This window comes from Drosophila mauritiana, chromosome 3R (genome assembly GCF_004382145.1).
Source record: "Drosophila mauritiana strain mau12 chromosome 3R, ASM438214v1, whole genome shotgun sequence".
Lineage (NCBI taxonomy): Eukaryota > Metazoa > Arthropoda > Insecta > Diptera > Drosophilidae > Drosophila > Drosophila mauritiana.
This window is the reverse complement of record NC_046670.1, coordinates 13,818,402-13,839,766: the sequence shown is the minus strand read 5'-3', so window position 1 is coordinate 13,839,766 and position 21,365 is coordinate 13,818,402. Positions and strand designations below refer to the sequence as shown.

The 21,365-nt window shown below is 39.2% G+C and overlaps 1 protein-coding gene across 1 annotated transcript in view; it reads left to right on the top strand.

Annotated features, from left to right (window-relative positions):
- The window catches only part of LOC117142521 (protein timeless homolog), a 67,274-nt gene that overhangs the window by 11,486 nt on the left and 34,423 nt on the right, over positions 1 to 21,365 (top strand). Inside the window, exons 8-11 of the mRNA XM_033306564.1 lie at positions 6,341 to 6,512; positions 8,825 to 8,958; positions 9,115 to 9,195; positions 13,787 to 13,887. Of these exons, the coding sequence (XP_033162455.1) occupies positions 6,341 to 6,512; positions 8,825 to 8,958; positions 9,115 to 9,195; positions 13,787 to 13,887 (488 nt within the window). The remainder of the gene's footprint in view (positions 1 to 6,340; positions 6,513 to 8,824; positions 8,959 to 9,114; positions 9,196 to 13,786; positions 13,888 to 21,365) is intronic.

Here is a 21,365-nt window from a genome sequence, read left to right as displayed (position 1 = left end):
AAACTAGTGGTTTCCGCTTTCAGTGCAGCAAAATCTCAATGGGAACTTAAATGAAGCTATAAGATATACTTAATTGTGTTCATTTTAATTGATAGCCAAGTTTCTAGACTTATCTAGTGGGTCTTAAAAAGTCAGTAGTATATTTCAATGGCTATCAATTGCATTTGAATACAGTTTTAATAATGTTTCTTTATACTTTATGATCTATTTCCAAATAATTTATTTACTTGCAAGTAATTATAGAAAGTTACAGTTTTTTTTTGGCCATTTTAAGCTGTCCTTGAGTGGACATCACTATCCCAAAATAGAGTTCAGTGAATGTGGTTTGCTTATAAGCGCGTGTGTTCCCCCAAAAGCCGGCATCCCCAAATGAACTAGTTGCACATTTCTCGCGAGGCGGCGATGGGAGTTGGCTAAAAGCTTAATTGATTTTACAAGCATGTGCTGTATGCGTGCTCTGGCATAAAAATTATGCCATTTCCCACAAGCCAAACCATGTTTTTCAGTGTTTTTATTTGAGGGCAAATCGTGCACCTTGGCTGCATCCTAATTGCCGAGTTAACACCGCGTACTCCGCACGATAGCTGCTGAATCGAGATTATTTCAATCGAAACGTGCGCCACAGTGCGGCTACTTGATAAATCGCTGCAGAACATTGAATATAGTGCAGCTCCAACAGATTCAGCACGGTTTTCTCGATTTACTCGCAGGTGTAGAGTGCTTTAAACTCATTACCTACATTTGATCGAGTTCATCTGGCAGATTGAGTTCATTGACACAGAATAAACATGATATACACGTATTTATTTCCAGCAATTCGTTAGGGACCAAAGAACACAATGGTACTTCTGCATTTCTCGGTGCATGCTTGCTTTTAAAAACTCTTCCAAAAAAAATAAATGCATATGCATTGGCAAACCCTTTATAAATGAAACCCACTGCGCAATCCATTTATGTAATTGCGATTTTTTAGTCCCGAACATGAAGAGTTAGACTCACTTGAATATTTCTAAATGGCTGCACAAATTCGCCTGTCAAACAAACTCGACTCCGAGTGCTCTGTGTCGAGTGATACCTGCAATAAATGCCTGAAAATTTATTTCTGTGTCACAGACTCCGTGACAGTGGCAAAAAGATACCATGGGTCGGCAAAGTTTCCTAGCCTGTCGGTCTGCATTTAATTTAATTATCTATGTCTAAGATATAAGAACCTTTTCTACAAAAGTTTTGAGTATACATTTCTTTAAGCTCAGAATTCACTTTAATTATAAAGTTTTCGCAAAGAATATTTCATGATCGTTATCTCTATGAAATTTTTGAAATTCTTGGAATTTTTAATAGACGTAAGGTGCTTTGCTGGAAAAATAAATCAAGTATATTCCCTAATATTAAATAAATTCTATGTTGGTCTCCAAATAACCTAACCAAAGCAAACCTTGTCTCCAGCGCTTAAAATTATTGTTTATATTTCATTATTATGTGCCATTTTAAATGCCTTTTCAACCAGCAGATGTTTTTATATTCATTGGTTTGTTGTTTTCTTTACTGAAGTGTTAGATAATGGCATTTTAAATTTCGATTAACGTACAGAAATATGGTATTCTACATAAACAAACATAATCCCTTAAGCTGTACATATGTTTTCAACCCGATTCAACCAATTACCAGACGCTTTAAAAGGCAATGAATAAAAGTATAAATATATATATATTTTTTCAGCAGCTAGCATAGTACTTTAAGTATCATAATCGAATCATAGTACGTTCCACTGTATCTGATGACACATAAACAGATAAACAAATTGTTGTGTGCCTGTTGGGTTTTACTGTCGACTATCAACGCATCACATCAGCCAGTTGGATGGGTCCTAGTTAGTTGGTCTGAGCAGAGTCTGTTGGTTGGGGCACTGGCAATTTCAAAGCTTTGACTAAATTAATTTAGCGCGCAAACATGAAATTGACAGAGATTCGCCGGGGAGAGATGGCTTGGTTCAGGAAACTCGTTGCGATGCCAGATACAATACGCAGATACAGATACAGATACAGATACATTTACTCAACTCGCGTGTAGCTGCAGCTGTGGGTTGTTGCTGGGCCAGCAACTGTGTGGCTTAATTGGAGCATGATTAATGTGGAGCCAGTTGAAAATAGTTGGTTTATACAATTTCATCGATTAAACATTAAGTTGAACAGCTTTCAATTAGGCAGGCCAATTGGCAATCATGTAAATTTCGCTGCCTTTTGAACTGCATTCAGTGTTTTGAGTGTCTGACAGATTAAAGATTTTTTGGTGTCAAGATGAATAATTTATGGCCCCGCCAGGCTGCCACGTATCCGCTATCTCGCAGATTAATGCCACCCAGTTTACCGCCGATTTGCAGGATTTGAGTAGTGCTGCCTCGACTTATGCAAATAAGATGTGAAAATCTACCAAACTAAAACCATAAAAATGATTTATTCATGTAATAGATCCAAAACTTTTCTACATATAATATACATTTCGTTTGAAGCGTAAAAAAATTAAGAAAAAAGTGGAATAAATATAATTTGTGTGAGCAAATCTGGCCGTTAGTGGCACAAAGTATCTACAAAATGACCAGAACGGCAACACTAGCGTTGAGCTGCAATTGACGCCCCATCAGTCATTGTTGTTGTGGCTGTCATAATTAATAATATTTTCATTATAAACGTCTTATGCCAACAACAAGAACGGAAACAACTGCCCCCCAAATAGTCGGTCCGTCTGTGGGTGTTTTGGGCGCAATTACATTTTATCATTTATTCAACATGCGCTCAGGCTCGGCGCGAAGACAATCCCCATCTTCCTGTTCTCTCAGCCCCAAAAACACCCAAGTGTTCTAATTAATTCTGTATGCTCAACCTGCTGCTGCTTGAACTTCTTCATCCCATTTTCCCTGGCATTTTGCGGCTGTTGGCGTCCATTTAATCAGCGTAAACGCGAATATCAAATCAGGCGCAACAACAACAGCGGCACAGGCGAAGGTAGCCAGAAGTTACAAAACCGCGTGCATACAAATTAATTATAAATAATTTATTAACGATTTATCTTTGTCCTGCTGCCAGGCTTCGCTGGTCACATGTGCTTGAGATTGAGTATGTGTGCAGAGAAACAAAAGGGGATAGTCGAAAATCCTTAAAGATCCTTTTCAATTAAGACTGTTCTTCTAGAGTGTATAATATTATCTTTATTTACATAATCACATAATGATACAAATCTATTCGTTAAATCCAAATTTTTAAGTCTAATCTTTTTCTGCCAGTGTAGAATGTAAATAGGAGTGGAAATAAATGGGTGGGGTTGACTCGATTTGCACCTGCGCATCATTAGGGCGGTGTAGGTGGGCAATCGATTTGGATCCGCTTGTAAAATGGTTTGTGGCATGCAAGATGTTGTGCAACTATCAAACCGCCCACCCGCCTATTCGCTGCGGTTACTTGGCGTTGTGGTCAGGTGGCACCAGCATCCACATCCACATCCGCATCCGTATCTGCAGCAGCAGAACCACCACTACCACCACCATTTTCTTCCGCCAATGGCAGTGTTGCTAAAATGTCTGATGAGAAAGAAGCCAAATTTAGGCTTTATAGTACCCATGCTTATAAATCTATAAACTTTAAATTCTTTATAAATCTAAAAAATTTAGTCGAATGTATATTAACCAAAATGTTAAGTTTGTATCCTATTAGACCATCCTCTATTTAACCATTATACTGATCAACAGGATTCTATAGAGCCACTCGATTTGTAGACTCTCACCTATGATTTATATAATTGAAATATTTATTGGGTCCCTTATTAGCTGAATTGACAACCCTAGTTAGTAGTCGCAGCCATCACAGTTCGCAGCTACCAGCAGTTTTTGCACCTCGCCTGCTATTAATGCGGCCACCACGGACATCTTTGCGGTAACATGGCCGTCATCGTGGCTGCGCTTGATTCATTTCACATTTCAGTTATCATCAAATGCGCACCACACGCTACCCGCAAACAGGACAGGAGCTTCGATCTGGATACGGAATACGGAATAGGGGGACATGGGCGAACACATAGCACCACTCAAATTTCAAATCCACGTGCACCACACCACACGACACCGCACTCCCTGCCCAATCCCAATACCAATCCCAATCCCCATCCCATTCCCAATCCCAATCCTTGCAGTCAACTGAGCGCCTTTATCATCAATTGCCAGTGCCCCCTTGGATTCCTCCTGCTGTCAGTTGTGGTCACTGCTGACAGTTCTTGATCAATACAAATGGCCAAATATCTTGGAATTGGCTGGTGATTGCTAACTGGTTTCTATTCATCGGCTGCTTTATGCGGCTGTTGTACCTGGCTTGTTTAGCTCTATTATAGACGTGTAATTTATTTGACTCCTAATTGCGTAGAGCAACTCGGGTTGCATTGTCAGGGCCAAATTATAAGATTTGGTCTACTATCATATTCTACCCATTACAATAAAATTATATACCAAGGATGATTTTAAATATATTGTAAAAAAGAAACACAACAAACATATTGATACGTACAAATTATCTAATGACTTCAGCTTTTAAAACCACTATGAGATGTTTGGCACATATCAACTAGGAAAGGAACCTACTGTTTGGTCCATGAGTATTGACTTCGCTGAAACATGCTTTTGATTTTTATTGAACCTCGCAGAACTACCCGTGCTTTTGAATTATTTGCCTGTTTAATTTCGCTTAATGTCTATCCGTTTACGCCGTCAATTCCTGCAGGAATCCGGCGGGTCACTGAATGCCGGATAACCACTTTCATTACAAATTCATTTCCCCGGTCGCCGGCGCCCGACTCCCGACTCCCGTCTGCCGACTCCCATGATCAGCTCGCCAGCTGCGTTGTGGCACATTGACCGCATTCGAAAACGTCGATGATGCTGGATGCTCCTGCAGCGAGGCTCCCGTGGGGCATTAAAATTCGCAATGAATTTGCATAAATTTTTCGGCGGCAACGCTGACCTTTTTGGGAACACTTCACCATTTTCATCGCCAACGCAATGTTGCCAATTTTATGGACCTGGGATCTGGCAATTAGAGTGGTGGACGTTGAAGAACTTTAATATGCATTCCTTTCACACTGGAAAACAAGAGACTTTATAGTCCGGTTCCGCGACTATATCTCTAAATATCTCAAGAAATATTTCCATTTTTATATATCTCATAGAATAAAATTCCGTAATATACCTTTCAATACCAATCGCCGTGCATTGTGTCATTCTTATCATTGGCTAGCAAATCTGCTTTCTATTATGGCCCGCCTACTTTGCATACGCTTCCTGTTTGGAATTGTCCTTTTCGGTGACTCGCGCGATTTTCATTATTCAAATGGCAATCAATCATTTTAACAAATTGACGTGCACAATGACGTTGGCTTTTATTTTTTGGGTACGGGTTGCCTAAAAACAAAGCGGACAGCTGATTTTGGCAGTTTGGCGGCTGTCTTCTGCCGCGTTTTCCTTTTTTTTTCTTTTCCAATTTTGTTGGCTGCCTTTTCACATTTTGAGGGTAATTTGCTAATTGGAGGCGTCATCGGCTTCGACAGAAAAGGCAACGCCACATCATCACTCAGCCCAAAATCGAGTTGGGTTAGTTAGTCAGTCATGGCGGGGAACGTTTCGTCCTGGCCATTGAGTGGGCCGAATGGCATTGGGCGGGGCAGCTTTTGGCCCTTTTTAATGTAGTCGATGATATTCAATAAGTATTTTTGGGCCGGTCGAAAGGTTATTGATGTTGGACTTTGATTTATTCCTACAAACATTCTCGTAAAAGTATAAGAATGACTGTCAATGAATTTATTTCATTTCTAATGCATACATTTCAAATGAAAATATTTTAGAGCAATGAATGCGTTCATTTGTGTTGAATATTTATCAATCAATTCAAAATTTACTGCATTAGATTTATAAATTGCAACATAAATGATATAAATTTATCAAATATCTAAAAATGTTCAAACTGTGTTGAGCATCTATTAAAACTAAAATATGAGTGTGCCAAACCATTTAACTGCTGGTCTTCCCACCTTATGGTAACACCAAAATTTATTAATTACTCAGTGTGTGGCATGAACATAAATATTTATTTATAAATTGAATTCAACCCAATGAAATTGAGTTGAAAAAATTAAGTATTTGTCACATTTAATTGAATTGAAGCAATGTGGCATGAATTTTTCATATAGATACGGGGCCAACATGCAACAAAATTCAATTTGGATACGTGCACACATATAATAAAGAATTTAATTACAATATATATTCATTTCGTTAACTAACCTCTGCACTCCAACTCCACAGGGTTTTCCTGCGCGATGTGGTGGAAACGGCCAACGTTTTCATTAAAATGATGGAGCGCTTCTGCCAGGACTCAGTGGTGGTGCAGGACAAGAAGCGAGGTGGTGGCGCCTCCCGAAAGAAGAAGCAGTCGGCGACCAAGTCCAAGCCACCAGCTGCACCACAGCCCACTGAGGTAAGACCCAGATGAAAAATAAAATAAAGTAGTCAGTTGAAGTTTTTCACACCCAGGGGGGAAAGGTTAAGTTTTGATTTTCGAGTAACTAAGCTTTAATTTAAAAATAATTACGAACATTTTCCTGAATTTCCTGCTGGAAGTCAACATCAATCTGCCCTTTATATAGACTCTGTTTAATGTTTTATAAATAAATGGCCGCATTAAATAACTTTATTTAAGCCTGCTGGTCAGCACCCGCTGTGCAGGCCATAAAATACACCCTAAATTGCCAATAAAATTTAAAACGAATTGCAAACAGAGGCAAAGAAAAGGACCATACACAAAAAACAATTGTCGTCTATGCTCTGACCGTTGAAGATTTATGTGCTTGATCGTGAAATTTAATTGACTGAAAATATGGAAAAAAAGAAAGTACAGAAAATGTATAGAAGCTTGTCCCAGCAACGATTCTATTTCATTCAATTTTAACGACTGCGGCTTTTGTGTATTTTCTACTTCGTGTGTGCGTATTATTTTCATGGTGCACAATTGCATGCGACCTTAGTTAACGCACCCGCAAACTACTTCATTCTCTCACTCGCGGAAAATGTGGAAAACTTTCGCCAGTCGGTCCACCAGGTTTCCGTTGTTTTTCCGCCGCTTTGACCCTTTTCAAAAAGCTCAGTTCTGCGTTTAGTTCTTGTTATTTTTTCAACTTACGATGGGATTAAGGTTGGAAGACTGTAATTGCGTTAGTTAACATTTATTTGAATTTAAGGTTTTTTAATTACTATGGTCCTTAAAACTTATCATTATCAATACCATTGACAGATTTTAAGAACTATTAGGTTAGGTACTACACACCATAGTGTCATTTCTCTTAATGGAATTCCAATATTTGCTAAAATAAGCTGAGCAAACTTGGTGAGAGTATCTTGAAGTCGCATATTTTCCTGGGCACCGGGGCCCATTGTATTCCTAACCATCTTTTGTTTTTGCACACTTTGTCGCGTTGGGAAAACGACGCACCACTGAGCGTGATTTCCGGGCAGTGGAAACTGGCCTCTTGAGTTTTCCACAACAGTTTGCAACTGCATACTGCAAGGGCTGGCCATTTTTGTGGCCTGCGATTTGGTCCTTTTGGCCGGGAGGTGCGCGTAGGGCAAGGATATGGGAATTTTTACACGAAGGCCGTGGCTGACGTGAACAAGATTATTTTTTTTTTTTTTTGCAACAACCTTCAATTGTGTTAATTTCTGACATATTTATTTGTATAGCTGCGGTCGCGTAGCTGTGCTATTGTTTTTGGGCCACGCACAGTGTTCAGCGCATCAATTTTTCAACAATTAATTTATAAATATTTGTCCTTGCCGCCGAGCGAAAAACATGACAATCGCCATGAGGAAACAAATATTTGCATGTTCCTCCCCTTTTGGCTTGAAAAAGTTAAGCGTGCGATAAACAAAAAAGATTAAATTGTGTAACGTGTAAAATAAGCATAAATTAAATGAATTTATAATAAAATTATGGTAATAGTCAAGAAGTGTGATCTCCTCAACAATTTAGTAAGAATTTCGATATTTGTAATTCAAATACATATCCATTAAATTTTTGTATTGTTTAAATTGCTTTTTAAAAGAATCTAAAAATAGTGCGATTTTTTTTAATGTATCAATACTGTTTGAAAATATATTTTTTTACTTATTAAATTGATTTGAAAATTAAATGAGAAAAAACTTTACCGTAATCCACGTCCTTGTATTTAGGCGGACATCGCCCATTGATTTACAATTAATATGCATTGTTAACAGGTCGTAAATGGGCAAAAAATGAGAGAACAATGGTTTAAATGTGTTTCTTTTTTTGCAAGCAGCAAATTACAATTCATAACTGCTGCCAGTCTTGAAACTTTAAATAATTTAATTGAAATCATAGAAACTGTAATGTAAATGATGTATGGATATAAATATTAAACTGCTTTTTCGTTCTCTAAAATATTAAGTTATGATTTGTAAGTGATCAAACGTAATCAATATGCCTGACAGCGATTTTATAAAATCGAATTCGAATTATAGAAAATCATTTTATAGCCAGTTTATTTCCAACACATTTTTAAATTTCATTTAAATGCTCACTTTGTATTTGTTTTTTTTTTTCTGCCACTACCGCATGGCTGACAAGGATTATTAGATATTGGGTTATAATTACCACTGCCTGTGGTATAATTAATTCTGCTGCTCCGATATTTACGTAACGACTAATTTCCCTCTTTGATTATCCATTTGCAAACAATGTCGAATCATAAATAATTTATTAATGCATAATTGCAGGAAGAATTGTCGAGCAAATGGGCTGAACTGGCAACGGAAGTGTGCAGCCTGCTGTCCACGGAATTGGAAATGCCGGAGGATGAGCAGCCCATGCCCTTCGATGCCGCATCCGAGAAATCCATTGATGATCAGCGGTGAGTTAGTTGCAACTATTTTTATTCCTTCCTTCCATTCTTCCTTCCTTGTACCCCATCTGACCCGACCCCCTGAACTGAACCCATTATTACCAGTTCGATTTCCAGTGGCACAACGTGTCCTTATTATGTTTCTTGGTCTTTCCCCACTTTCAGCGAGGATTGCATGATTCGCATAAATAAACTGCTCCGTTCAGAGAAACTGGACCAGGCCATCGCCCTTCTTCGTGCCGCCAGGTGAGTTGAAAATGCTATCCCGGTTGCTAGGGCTCCAGACGTAATGCCTTTGTAAATCCCGCTTTTTAATAACTTGACATTGACCGAGCCAAGGAAAAGGTACGAAAGCAATTCGCATAATAAATTAACTCTAGTCAAAAATGGGCAACAAAAAAAAAAAAATCCGCTTGGTCGTTCTGTGTCCTTTAATGCAACTTCACTGGCATTTATCGAATTTTACTTTCATCCTGTTTATTTTTCATATCCTTTCTCTGCGCTCTTGCACGATGCCTTTCGCTGCCCTGCGTTGCTCTTAAATTAAATAGTTTTTATTTATTGTTAAGGCAGAGCACGCTGGCACCCTGGTAACTACAGATAATGGCAGTGCCCGGAATCCCTTGTCCCTGCTCCCTGCTCTCCCCTTTTTGCCCCCACAGATAATAAGAAGAGTCCTTGCGCTGTCCTGTGCATTTCGCACAGACAATTTCTCGGTGCGCGGTTTTTTGTCCCAGCCGCCTGCAATTTTTCAGTCAACAAACCGCAAGGTGAGGTTGGTGGCTGGTGGATGGAACCAGGTCAGAGGACCTCCTCTGCGCCTTTCAATTTAATTGCCCGCTCAATTATGTAAAGCCCATTGAAGACGCGCTCAAGAAATGTTTATTGTTTGCTCGGGGAAAATTGCGTGAAAATAATTTATCTTTTTCGCGTCAACATTTAAATAGGGCCGTGCCGACAGCACCCGCACAGAAACATCAGCAGATGTCGCCGGGTGTCAAAGGCTGGCTGGTTGTGCTGTGCTGTGCCAGAGCAATCGAAAACGTGGCTTAAATATTTCCAAGTCATTTAATTACAACCTCATTAAAATTTTCCACCTGCTGCCTGCCTGCCTGCCTGTTGGTTCTGGTCGGAGGAGCCGTGTCTCAAAGGATTCCAATCGATGGCATCTGCAAATAGGAGGAGACCGAGATGCTGGAGGCTCCAGCTCCTACTCTTCGCTCTGTGCAAATTGATTGGATATATTCGAGGAAAGTATTGCCAGTGAGATGGCTCCATACTGTGTGTGTGTGTGTTTGTAGAGGCTTTCTCGAAATTTATGTACATTTTAATTGTTGCCAACGAAAATTGTTGCATTAAAATGAATACAATTTTTGCTGTGCCACTCGGCTGCTGCAGTGGCAGCTTAAAAAGGTCTAGACGCTTTTTGTGCTAATAAATTAAAATGCGATATGCATATAGAGCACTACCGAAGCTTGCATCCACCGCCTACCGCCCACTGCCCACGCCCCCGACCACGCCCCCGACCACGCCCCCACGGGAACCAACTCCTTTGTCTGGGCATTGTCTGGAACTTTTTTGTGCCCCGTTGCCGAGCACTTTTTGCCACTCACTTTATATCGCATACCCTGCAAAGGAGTCCCACTAATTGGATTTATTTTTGCTTCATATTAAAGAATGCTATATCTTAGATAAGTTTGTATTTTACCATTGACAAAATGTAATCCGCACTATAAAAAGTTGTGTTGTTGTCTACAATCTTTTGGAATGTTTTAGATTGATTAGTTGAGCCTTATAACTAGACGTTGAATATACAGCTAACTTTTTGTTACTTCCAATTGCACATTTATAATTTTCTAAAAATTATACTAGTGTGTCATAGCGCCAGTTTGTTAATCTTTAAATACATATATGGTGTCGTATCCATTGAGAATGCCAAGCATGAGGGTATATTATACATTTTAGATGCCTCTGTTTCTCTTTTCACTCTTGGCCATGAGGACGCTTTTGGGTAAGCAAAATATTGAAAACAAACTGGAGTTTGTGGGCCCGACATGCAGACATTCGTAATTTGGGTCTGGTGTGGCATGTGTGTAAGTGCATTGAGGATGATGTGTGTGCCGGGGTGTGTGAGTGTGTGTCTGTCCAGAATTTTTAAATACTTGCCAAGTCACACTATTAGGGGTTTTTTCCATTTAAGTTGAGCGAGAGGCAAAAGAGGAAAAATTTGTAGCTTTTCTGGGTTTTCCTGCTGCTTTGGCTTTCGCCGGCGTTGGCTTAATGGGTGCCCAGAAATGTGTGCTTGGAAAAAAGCAAACTTTTAAGTGAAGTAAATGCGCAAAATGTTTATTCAAACTTCACTTTGGCTGCAACTTTCAGAATCCCCCTCCATCCCACCTCCTCTCTCGCTCTATCCACGCTGCCCCGCCCACTTTGGCCTCCTTTTAACTAAGCTTATTTAAGCGTCTGCTGATGCGCTTATTTAGCATAGCAACGGCAAGCTTCGCTTTCGCCTTTTATTTCGCCTTTGCACATTTCTTGTTGATTTTGTTGACTGGAAATAAAGAGTATTTTCAGCTTTTAAGTTGGTGTCCAAGCTCATAGTGTTTAGTGGTGAAAATAACCAATTTAGAGTTTCAAAGATCACACAACATATATTCAATAAAATACGGGCTAAAAATAATATCAAGCTGTAAATAAAATTAAATAAATTTTTATTAAACGTATTTATTCAAATGCAAATTGTTTTGGTATAAAAATGGTTGCATTTTAACCTAATAGTCATGCTATCTATTTTTAATTGTCCATCAGGGGACCTTTCTTCTCTCTGCTAATACTCACAATTAAAATTGTATGCTGCTTTGGAAAATTTCAAACATTTCATTATGCCATATTATAAATTTAATCACACAGTTTTTGGTAAAAACACCTGGAATTTGAGCCGACTTAATCCATTGCGTTGGCCAGAATATCGATTCATAATTAATCCAGTTTCATTCAATGTGATTAAAAATGTTTTGCCTCTTGCATCAGGAACTATTTTTATTGAAATAAATAGTTTATCTGCTGGCGCGCACAGCTCAACAATATTGAATATAATCGAACTAAAAAGCCAAAAGCCCCAAACCGCTGGCCCGATGGCTTTCATAGATTTTTCATGGTCCATAATTAACCAATATTCGCCCCTGACCAGCATAGTGGCACACTAAAAACCGCTAATTATCGCCACGCCACATCGCTGTAAAAGTTGCACGCAAAATATTGTCGCATAACTTTTAAATGAGCGCTGGCAAATGTTGATCCAAAACCCAAAAATTCTGCCCACCCCACCCATGGATGGTTTTCTGTGTGCTCTGTTGCACATTGTCCTATCCCAATGGTGGCAACTAACGAGCACCGAAAATAAGACCCGCAGGATTGCAGGCATGGAACATAGAGCACATAGCGTATACGCCATGGAGGACGCAGGACAATATGCATGGGGGCGTGGCCATGGGCATGTCAGTCAATTTATTGGCTAGGCGACAGCGGGAAACATAAGTTGCACTATCGCCTACAAGCACGACCACAAATAAGCATAAATATGTCGCTTAGAGGGACTTACTCCACATTCCTTACCGACTGACTGCCTGCCTGCCACTGATATGGCCAAGAACCTCGCGTTTTCCACTGCCACAAGGTCGTTCAATAGTACTGTGAGAAAAAGTGTATAGGTTTGGGTGTCTGTAAAAGAGAACAAGTTAATACAATTCATTGTATATTTTGTAAAGATATTTGTAAGATATTAAATTAGAAATTCAACTAATATTGAAAATTTAAACTTTGGCTTGTACATTTAAATGGCTTCTGCAAATTATTTATTTTATCGAGCTCCCATGCTCTAAAATGGCATGGAAAATATTTTAAAAATTTCTGAATTGTTGAGATTACATGTATAAAACGTTTAAGCTTTCCCGTTAGTATGTTTTATATTCTAAATGATTTCTAGGCTAATTCGAGTGTCGTAACCAAGTTCTGCTCTATCTCTTTCTCGTTATGTTTTTGCTGTGCGTTGCATATTAAGCTGCTTTCAAATATTAAATTAACAGCGGCAACGTTGCGAAAAGCCTGCAACGTTGCATCATCACAGCAGTGGGAAGGGATTATATTGTGTGTGGCATCGAAAAAAGGGAAAGAAAGAAAGAAGGCAGGACGCACACAACATGTGAAATGTTGGGCAAGTGCAACGGGTGGTGTATCCTGACGCAATTTTAAACGCATCAATTTCAGTTTGCCCGGGCTAAAAGCGCCTCTATTTTTGCTTTTTGTTGGATGTGGATGATAATAATAATACTATGGGCCTATTGTTGGAGCTAACATTTTTTTTTTAAATTTTTGTGGGAAATTGTTACCTAAAGCGAACTATTTTGTTAAGCTGTCAGCTTTCAGTGTGCTAGCTTTTATGTGTTTTGATTAGTTTGGAATGGAGAATTAAATGAAAATTGGCATTTACATGAAGTTCTAAAAGCTTGGTTGCGGATTGGATCAATAAATCAAAAGACTAGAAACCAGATAGTCAAGCCAAAATAAAAGCAAATGGAAAGACCTATAATAACGAATAATTAAAACCAATTGAACATGTTGGCAAATGACAAAGCTTTAAAACTATATATTCAAATAAATAGATAGATGTAGTAAACTGTAATACGCGAACTTTCCTTTAAAACATTAAATTTATTTAGTCAAGCTTTAGTAAAGGTAACCCGTTTAATACATCAATTTCCGCTGCATTCCCAACTTTAATGAAATATATTTTTCTGCTTTTGTTCTAACGCATCCCTTGTTGTGTATTCCCCAGGGAAGTTTGGCCGGAGAACGAAGTGTTCGGTGCAATTTCCGCTGCACCGGAAGACGAGCTGCTGCTCCTGCGTGAGATTTTCATGTACAACATTACAACAGGTAAGTGGAAAAACCAAGAGAGAGTGGGAGAGCGAAATGCAGGCGAGGGACAGGACAACACCCATTGGCCACGATTTTAATTATTGTTTATTACTATGCATTATGGAAGAGCGTGCTGGCACAAACTTCTCCTGACCGTTGTTTTAATTAAAAATGAAAATCTGCCACTTGGCTTTTGCGTGTCATTTATCTTGCGCTGTCTGTTGCCTCGCCCAGCGCCCTGCGTCCTTCGTCCTTAATCCTGCACATCGTGGTCCTGGGCAGTTGGGGCCACTTCCGGTGCAGCATTTTGCATCTCCAGTCTATAAATTTGCTAGCTGAAATAAGCCAAATTATAGCGCAACTTTCAGTGCTGTCTGTCGATGTATGTATGTGTGTGTGCGCATGTCCTTGTTGCATTGTCTAAGTTTTTGCAGGCCCCGTTTGGCTTTTTGCCTTCTGGCCAAGAAGCCTCGTCCTTCGGACCGCCAAAGTTCGCTTAACAAATTATCCAACAGAAATTCTTGCGCTTCATTAAAAGTAAAAAATGAGGCAGCAAAGGACGAGCATTTCCACACCCCTTATCCTTACTCCTATATTTTCCTCGCTGTTTTCTGGCAGCTCTTCGCCATGCCGGACTAAATGAAAATATATTAAACGCGTAATTGTTTTATATTTTCTTGTTGGCCAAGTGCATTGGTTTGTGAAATTCCTGTTGTTGGGATTCGTTCAATTTGAGAGTCAGCCGAGCGTTGACAATTCGCTGCCCATTTCCTGTTCCTTGTCTGTCGTCTGCCGTCTGCCAGGATATTTTGTTTACTCTTGACATGACTTTTCAATTTGCCCTTGGAGCACCTGAAATGCAAAAGCCGCGCAATTTTTGTTGAGACCTGTCTAATGGCTTTGGGATTTTGACAACCTATACCTATACCCTTATCCATATGTTGAACATTCGGGTTTATTTCGTTTGAATATATATGCATTTATGTTTATGTATCTTATCGCCTCACTGCAGTTTCGGCTTTCGTGCATTTTACCTCGCAGAATTTGAAAGCTGCGGTGGCATGGAAAAGTTTTTGACAAGCGCTTTAAAGCGCATCCATGGCTGACATTCTTATTTTTTTTTTGTTCTTTTTAATGAAATTTATACAATACAAGGACACCAAAGATGTCGCTGCCAACGGAAAAGTTTTCAACTTTTGCTGCTCCGTGCAGTTAATCGAGATTTTTGTGTGCGAAAATTTATGATTTCCGCCGTGAAAGCAAACTTATATCAAGAGTTTTTGTGTGTTCGGTATATATCAGGTTTGTTCTTTAAACAAAGAGTTACGAGCCAGATGAACTACTTATTTAAGAAAAGTTCTTACGGCAATAAACTTAAAGTCTTTATTTATAAAAGAAAAAGGCATTGTTGGAGTTGTTGAACAAGAAATAGAGCTTGAAAAAGAAATACATGTCTCATTTTGAAAGAAATTTAAATATCGTAGCACTTTGGGGTAGTTAAAAGTCAGATACATTTGGATATTTGATACTAATAAGCAAACACCATTTTGTATATTTTTAAATTTTATTAGAGTGGAAACGCAATACCCCCACATAGTTTCGCTGCTCAAGGAATCCCTTTGTATGATAAATTTAATTAAATTTCAATTTAAAGTAGCATACCCATATTCCCTTACAAATGGATTGAACAATGTCCGGACAATGCCCCTTTTTGGTTGTGGCTGTGTGTGTGTGTGTGTGCGTGGGCGAGGTGCGCATCCTTTCACTGTTTCGTCCGTGTCTGTGCCTTGAAGCGTCCATCCTGGCGTCCTGCCATCCTGCCATCCGTCCACGAGTCCACATGAAAGAGTCTCCGTTGGCGCTCAAACGCAGCGCTTAAAGCATTTGAAACCCTCTTTTGTGTCTGCGTCATCGGTTTTATTTTTTACCCCATCGATAGGGTTGAGCTCGTTAAGCTTCTGAACAAAAGCGTGACCCGTTCTAATAGCGACCATGGGATTTGATGGGCAGCTTAACGCCCGCCGGCCATCAATAGATTGATGTTCAGTTGACAGTTTTGCCGGCTGCAACAATATGCATTTTGCCAAGAGACATCGGACATATGTATACATATACAAAAAAATTCTGCCACAAATTTATATAAAAGCCCATGCTAATGCCTCAGCCATAAAAACCGAATCAGTCCCCAAAGTGGCAATTGAATGGTACTGTATGAGTGTCCCTCTCGCTTTTTGCCCTCGAACATTTTATTAATTACCGGCGACCGCAAACTTCATGTAGTAAACTCCTTGCCTGTGGTTTGGCTTTAATTAATAATTTTTTACGTGACATACCCATTGAATGGTGCATGTTGGTCATGAAATCAGCCACTAAAAATAAAAGTAATGTGTGAGTAAGCAGTTTTGTTGCACTGAGATCTTTCAAAAGCATTATCCATAATGTTGTCTTACTTATTGCTTGTTTTCTTAAACACAATCAAATTAATGTATCCAAATAAAGAAGTGGAAATATATGCAATCACTTTATATATAAAATAACAAGAAAATTCGATATTTTTCCTCATTCTGCATTTAAATACCACCATGATTGTAGATATCTTCATCGTTAGACTTTTACCATTTATTGACAATATAAATTACTTATCCGTCTAACTGGGTATAATTGAGTTGATTCGAATCGTATCCCCCCCATTTAATTATTACACTTCATATTAAATTGGCTTTGTGCAAGAGTGCCGGACGATGGGCAAGACAAACAGCAAGTGCATTGACACTTTGCATAATTTATAACACTTGTCTGTGTGGGCTCTCGTACCTCTGGATGCATATGCGGTCCTTGTTTCAATTTCAAATTGAAATGCAAACTTAATTCCGGACGGCAAAAAGAGAAATACACATCGCAGGAGGTGTGAGAATGCTGCATGAGAGTCTGTTTGCTTAGTTAAATCTTAATCAAGTTGCTTCGTTGATTTCGATTTGTGGCGCGCATAATAAATGAGGAGTCCTTTGTCCCGCCGCTTCCGTATCCCCCTGGCAAAGCCAAATCAACGCCCAGGACTCGTACAAAAATAACACAAAAATCCACTCAAGTGTTAAAACAAGAATAAAAAAAAAAACAAAAAAAAAACAGAAAAAAGTGCCGAGCGCTAACGGGGACAGTGAATATATTTGTGTATATGTGTATTATTTCAAGTCCTGCCAAGTCTGTGCGCCAAGTCCTTAACTGATTTCCCAGCGCAAACAAGTTGGTCTCTCCAGTTGTCGTTGTTTTGGTCCTGCGTCCTGAATCCTGTGTCCCCTGTCTTCTTCCGCTGCTGCCTTCCCCTCCTGCTGCTCCCCGCTCTTTGTCCCGCATAAAAATACAAAGTTTATGTTATGAACACAAATAAAAACAAAAGCACACAACAAAGCTCGCCCAAGAACAACAGAAAGTGCGCAAAAAAATACGAGCCAGGAAAGGAATAAAATACAATAAAATGAAATAAAATACCCACAACAGCACACAGCAAGAACAGAGTCATTTGGACACTACCGAACTGCACACTGAGAATAAAATCAGGGCATGTCATCTTGAATGCAGAACTTCCAAAATGCTTAGTGTATTTAAAACTTATTTTGAGTAACCCGTGCTACTTCTGAACTATCCAATAGAATTAACCTAGGTCAGTTAAATTATGACGACTTATGAAAGAAAGATATATAAGTACATGGATTAATCGACAAAGGGGAAACACACCTTTGTAATACTTTTAAGTATGATGATAGTTGATTCTATCACTCGACTATTTTTTATCGCTTTTGCTAAGAAAAGATGGGACTATTACCAATTTCTTTGGGTGTAAGATTCCTATCCCCTTTTAGCAGTATATTTGCAAGTTGACGTGTCGTGTCTGCTGTCCCCGTTTTCCAAATCCACTGCCACAAGGAGTGCGATACCAGACGTCAACCGCAACACCCATCAGCACACACTGCCACTTCTATAGGTACATACATATATGTATATGTAGTGAACCGAGAGTTCTGGATCTGGATCTGGATGCGGATGCGGATGGTCCGGTGATGACACTTACTCAATTAGGTGACTTTTCTCGACACTGATTTGCCTTTCTGCTGGCCATTTTTATTGGGTCGTAACTTTCTGCTAGAAAGCTATCCTCTTCGTTTACCTTGATTAGTTTAGTTAGCTCTTGTGCTGGCTTTTCATCATACGGAACTCAATTTTAGTTTTTCAATTTCGCAAATAATTTCATAATATCTCTGGAAAAACTGCTAAGTTATGTGCGTGTGCTATATTTTCTATGCTTTTTTTCCAATAACCAGCATGATCAAGAGATCGGGCTTAAACTTTAAAGACATATTTGTTTTGTTATGTAGATAAAGTAATGTGCATGTAGGTAAAGTAAACATTTCAGAAACGAAATGTATTTAATGCTTTTTTTTTGTAAAGAAGCAATATTAGGCAACGCTGTACAAATTTAAAACTGTAGTAATGCGAGGCTTTGTGTAATTTAAAACCTGCATGCGATTAAATTTAGCAAAATTTACATTGTCCGTGTTCGTTTACCTTCTGTTTTTTTTATTTGCCCGTTTGTCTCGCTATTTTTTCTGTTTTTCATAAATAAACACACACAAACCGCACCTGTGCTCTCACTTTTCTCGTGGGATTTTTGGGCCTCGCACAGTTGGCGGCAATGACATTCAAAATGTGTAATGTGAAAAAGTAACCGAAAAATTTAACTTTAAATTGAAAAAAACAAAAAGTTTGTCGGCGGGCGCAGAGACTTTAGAATGCTGCTTGGGAAAAAAACAACAAAAATGCCTAAAAAACTTGTGTGCGGAATTTCACCTCTAGTAAACATAAAACGTTGCATACTTTGGGGACACTAGCTCGCAACTGGGCGACAATAAAAACCAAGGAAAGCGGTGAGACCGATAGAGGAGTTCGGGGCAAGGGGAATAGAAAGGGGTGAGTAGGGGTCGGGGAAAAGTCATAACGAGTGCAAAACCATGAAATGAAATCGTTACCGCCCCCAGAAAACCCCTTTCACCTGATTTTCCAGCAGCATTTGGCTATATTGGATACCCTTATCAAAACCTGACACGTGAGGAATTTATTTTTTCTCGTTCAAATCTTAAAACCCAACCAGAAAATTTGCTATCTTTTTGACCGCTAACGGCTTATCAAGTATTACGTGTAAACTTAAGCCTGACGTACGATCAAATTGTATATAGGAATGAAATGAAAAAGTTAGTCATAGTATTCAAAAATTGTTTAATGAATTATCCAGGGTTAATATTGCTTGTATACTGCTTAAAGAATGCAATTTTATCCTATATGAATTTTGTAAAGGGAATTAAAGGAATAACTCTGGGCAGAGTTGGAATTCATTCAATGCTGTAGCAGAGGAATCCAAATAATATTTTATAAAAATGAGATTTCAATTTTTTCCCCAATTTAATTAATAGGATTGCAAACTTTCAGCTGCGTTGAAAATACCCGCTGCAAGCGTATAAAAAGTCTGTGTGTATGCTATAATACGAGCCGTTTTACATTCGACATTTTGGGGGGAAGTCCTGGTAGTGTCACTCATGGATGCGACACCCCCTAGGAATCGCTGCTCCCTGATTCCCTACACGCACTTGGGCAGATGATGGAGCAATGTGTCCCTAGAGTGCACTACGCTGCGTATACGTAATGTGGCCGTGCTTTTTGGCGGCGCTGCATTAAAAATGAATGCAATTTAAAGTTGCCAGTGTGCCAACCTCGCGGTGTACTGCTATCTTCGTGTGTATTTTTTATTTCTTGGTCCCAAAGCACATCAACAACCCGCAAAATTTTTTGCATATTTATTTATAAAAAGCGAAAGGAAAAAAAAAACATTAGTTTGGCTTCCGTTTCTTTTTTCGGCATGAGCGATGCTAATGGAGCCCCATTTGGCTGCACTGCTCCGAAAATCAATTAGATAAAGTTTTTCCCCAGCTGTGCTCTCTCATATACAAGTTTAAAAAATGCACCCAGCCCCACGCACACACTCGTATAAACAAAGTCAAACATTTTTCAATTGGAGCAACCGCTGCAGTAAATTGCATAAAAATTAGCAGTTCAATGGTTGCCAGAGAAAATTTCCATTGCCCTGCCCTTTACTTCTTTCATTTTCCCGTTTTCCCTTCGTATACTCATTAGGGCAAAAGTACAGATTGTTTTAAAATGGCGATGCACTCAAAGAAAATATTCAGAAAATGATTGCAATTTTTATAATTGAAAAAGGTTACACAATTCAGAAAGTATGGAAAAAAAGAAACAAATTAAGTCAGGAGATTATTATCATACAAAAATATAATAATTAAAATCAGCTGTAATCTTTTTCTGTATCTTTAATCTTTAAGTGTAGATTTTTATGAATATTGTGCAATTTCCTGTCAATTAGTTAATTTAAAATTGTCAGCAAGCACCTTTTAGGCATCAATTAAGCTGACAACAAAAAATCAACAATTTTTTCCTGTGATCCATTCGAGCATTCCGAGCTTTTCCATGCCGCGGTTCTGGCCACCGCTCAGTGCTTATGCGGGTTAATCAGAGATAATGTCCTTCTGCCCTAGACTTTTCGGATGGCTTTGCCATCAGTCAAATGCCAAGTGCATTAACTGCTGACGGGGCACTTATGATCCAACAGCAGGATGGTGGCGAATCGCAAAAAGTGAAGTGGCAAGCAACTGGTCGAATGTGCCACAACCTCTCACCTCTTGCACCCATCAAACCATCAAAAGGTGGGGCAAAAAATTGATAGGGAATGACATTTCCTCATCAAACTGTCGCCGCATGTCACAAAATTTCGTTACATTTTTATTATTTTACCATTAACCTTTTTATTGCGCACGCATTTCAGTTCCCCCAACCGCATGAAGATGTTTTTGGCAATATTGAATGTCGGGTGTTTGTCCCGATGCAATATTGAATATTTAATTCCCCGCCGCCCATACGAATGAATGTCCAAGGGCGCATAACAATTTCTTGACATGTGCGCTGAGTTTCCCAATGTGCCGACAGTTTTTCCTTTCTTTTTTCCCGCCCGCTTTTCCCACGATGCTAACGACATTTGTACCGAAAGAAAGAAAAACGCCACAAAAGGGCAAGAATACAAAAAGATGAAAACGGCGGAGGGAAAAACAAGAAAAACCAATTGACTTTCATTTTGTCGGCCATTTTCACAGCATCGTTTGTCCACCAACACACACACACACATACACATACATGCCCACAACCATCCGTATTTATGTGTATGTGAACGCTTCCTGTTGCTGAACGCAATCATCTGATTGCAGTTTCGATGTGAAATAATTGGATTTGAAATAAAAATGTTCCCCGTTTTGTTGGGTCCTGACCTCCCGGGAGTATTCCTCGAGTTCTCCCGGTGCCCTGGCATCTGTGTATTGGCATAATTTAGCCGTGGCTTCATTCACATTTATGCCCCGCTTAACTGCCGCATGTGTCACTAA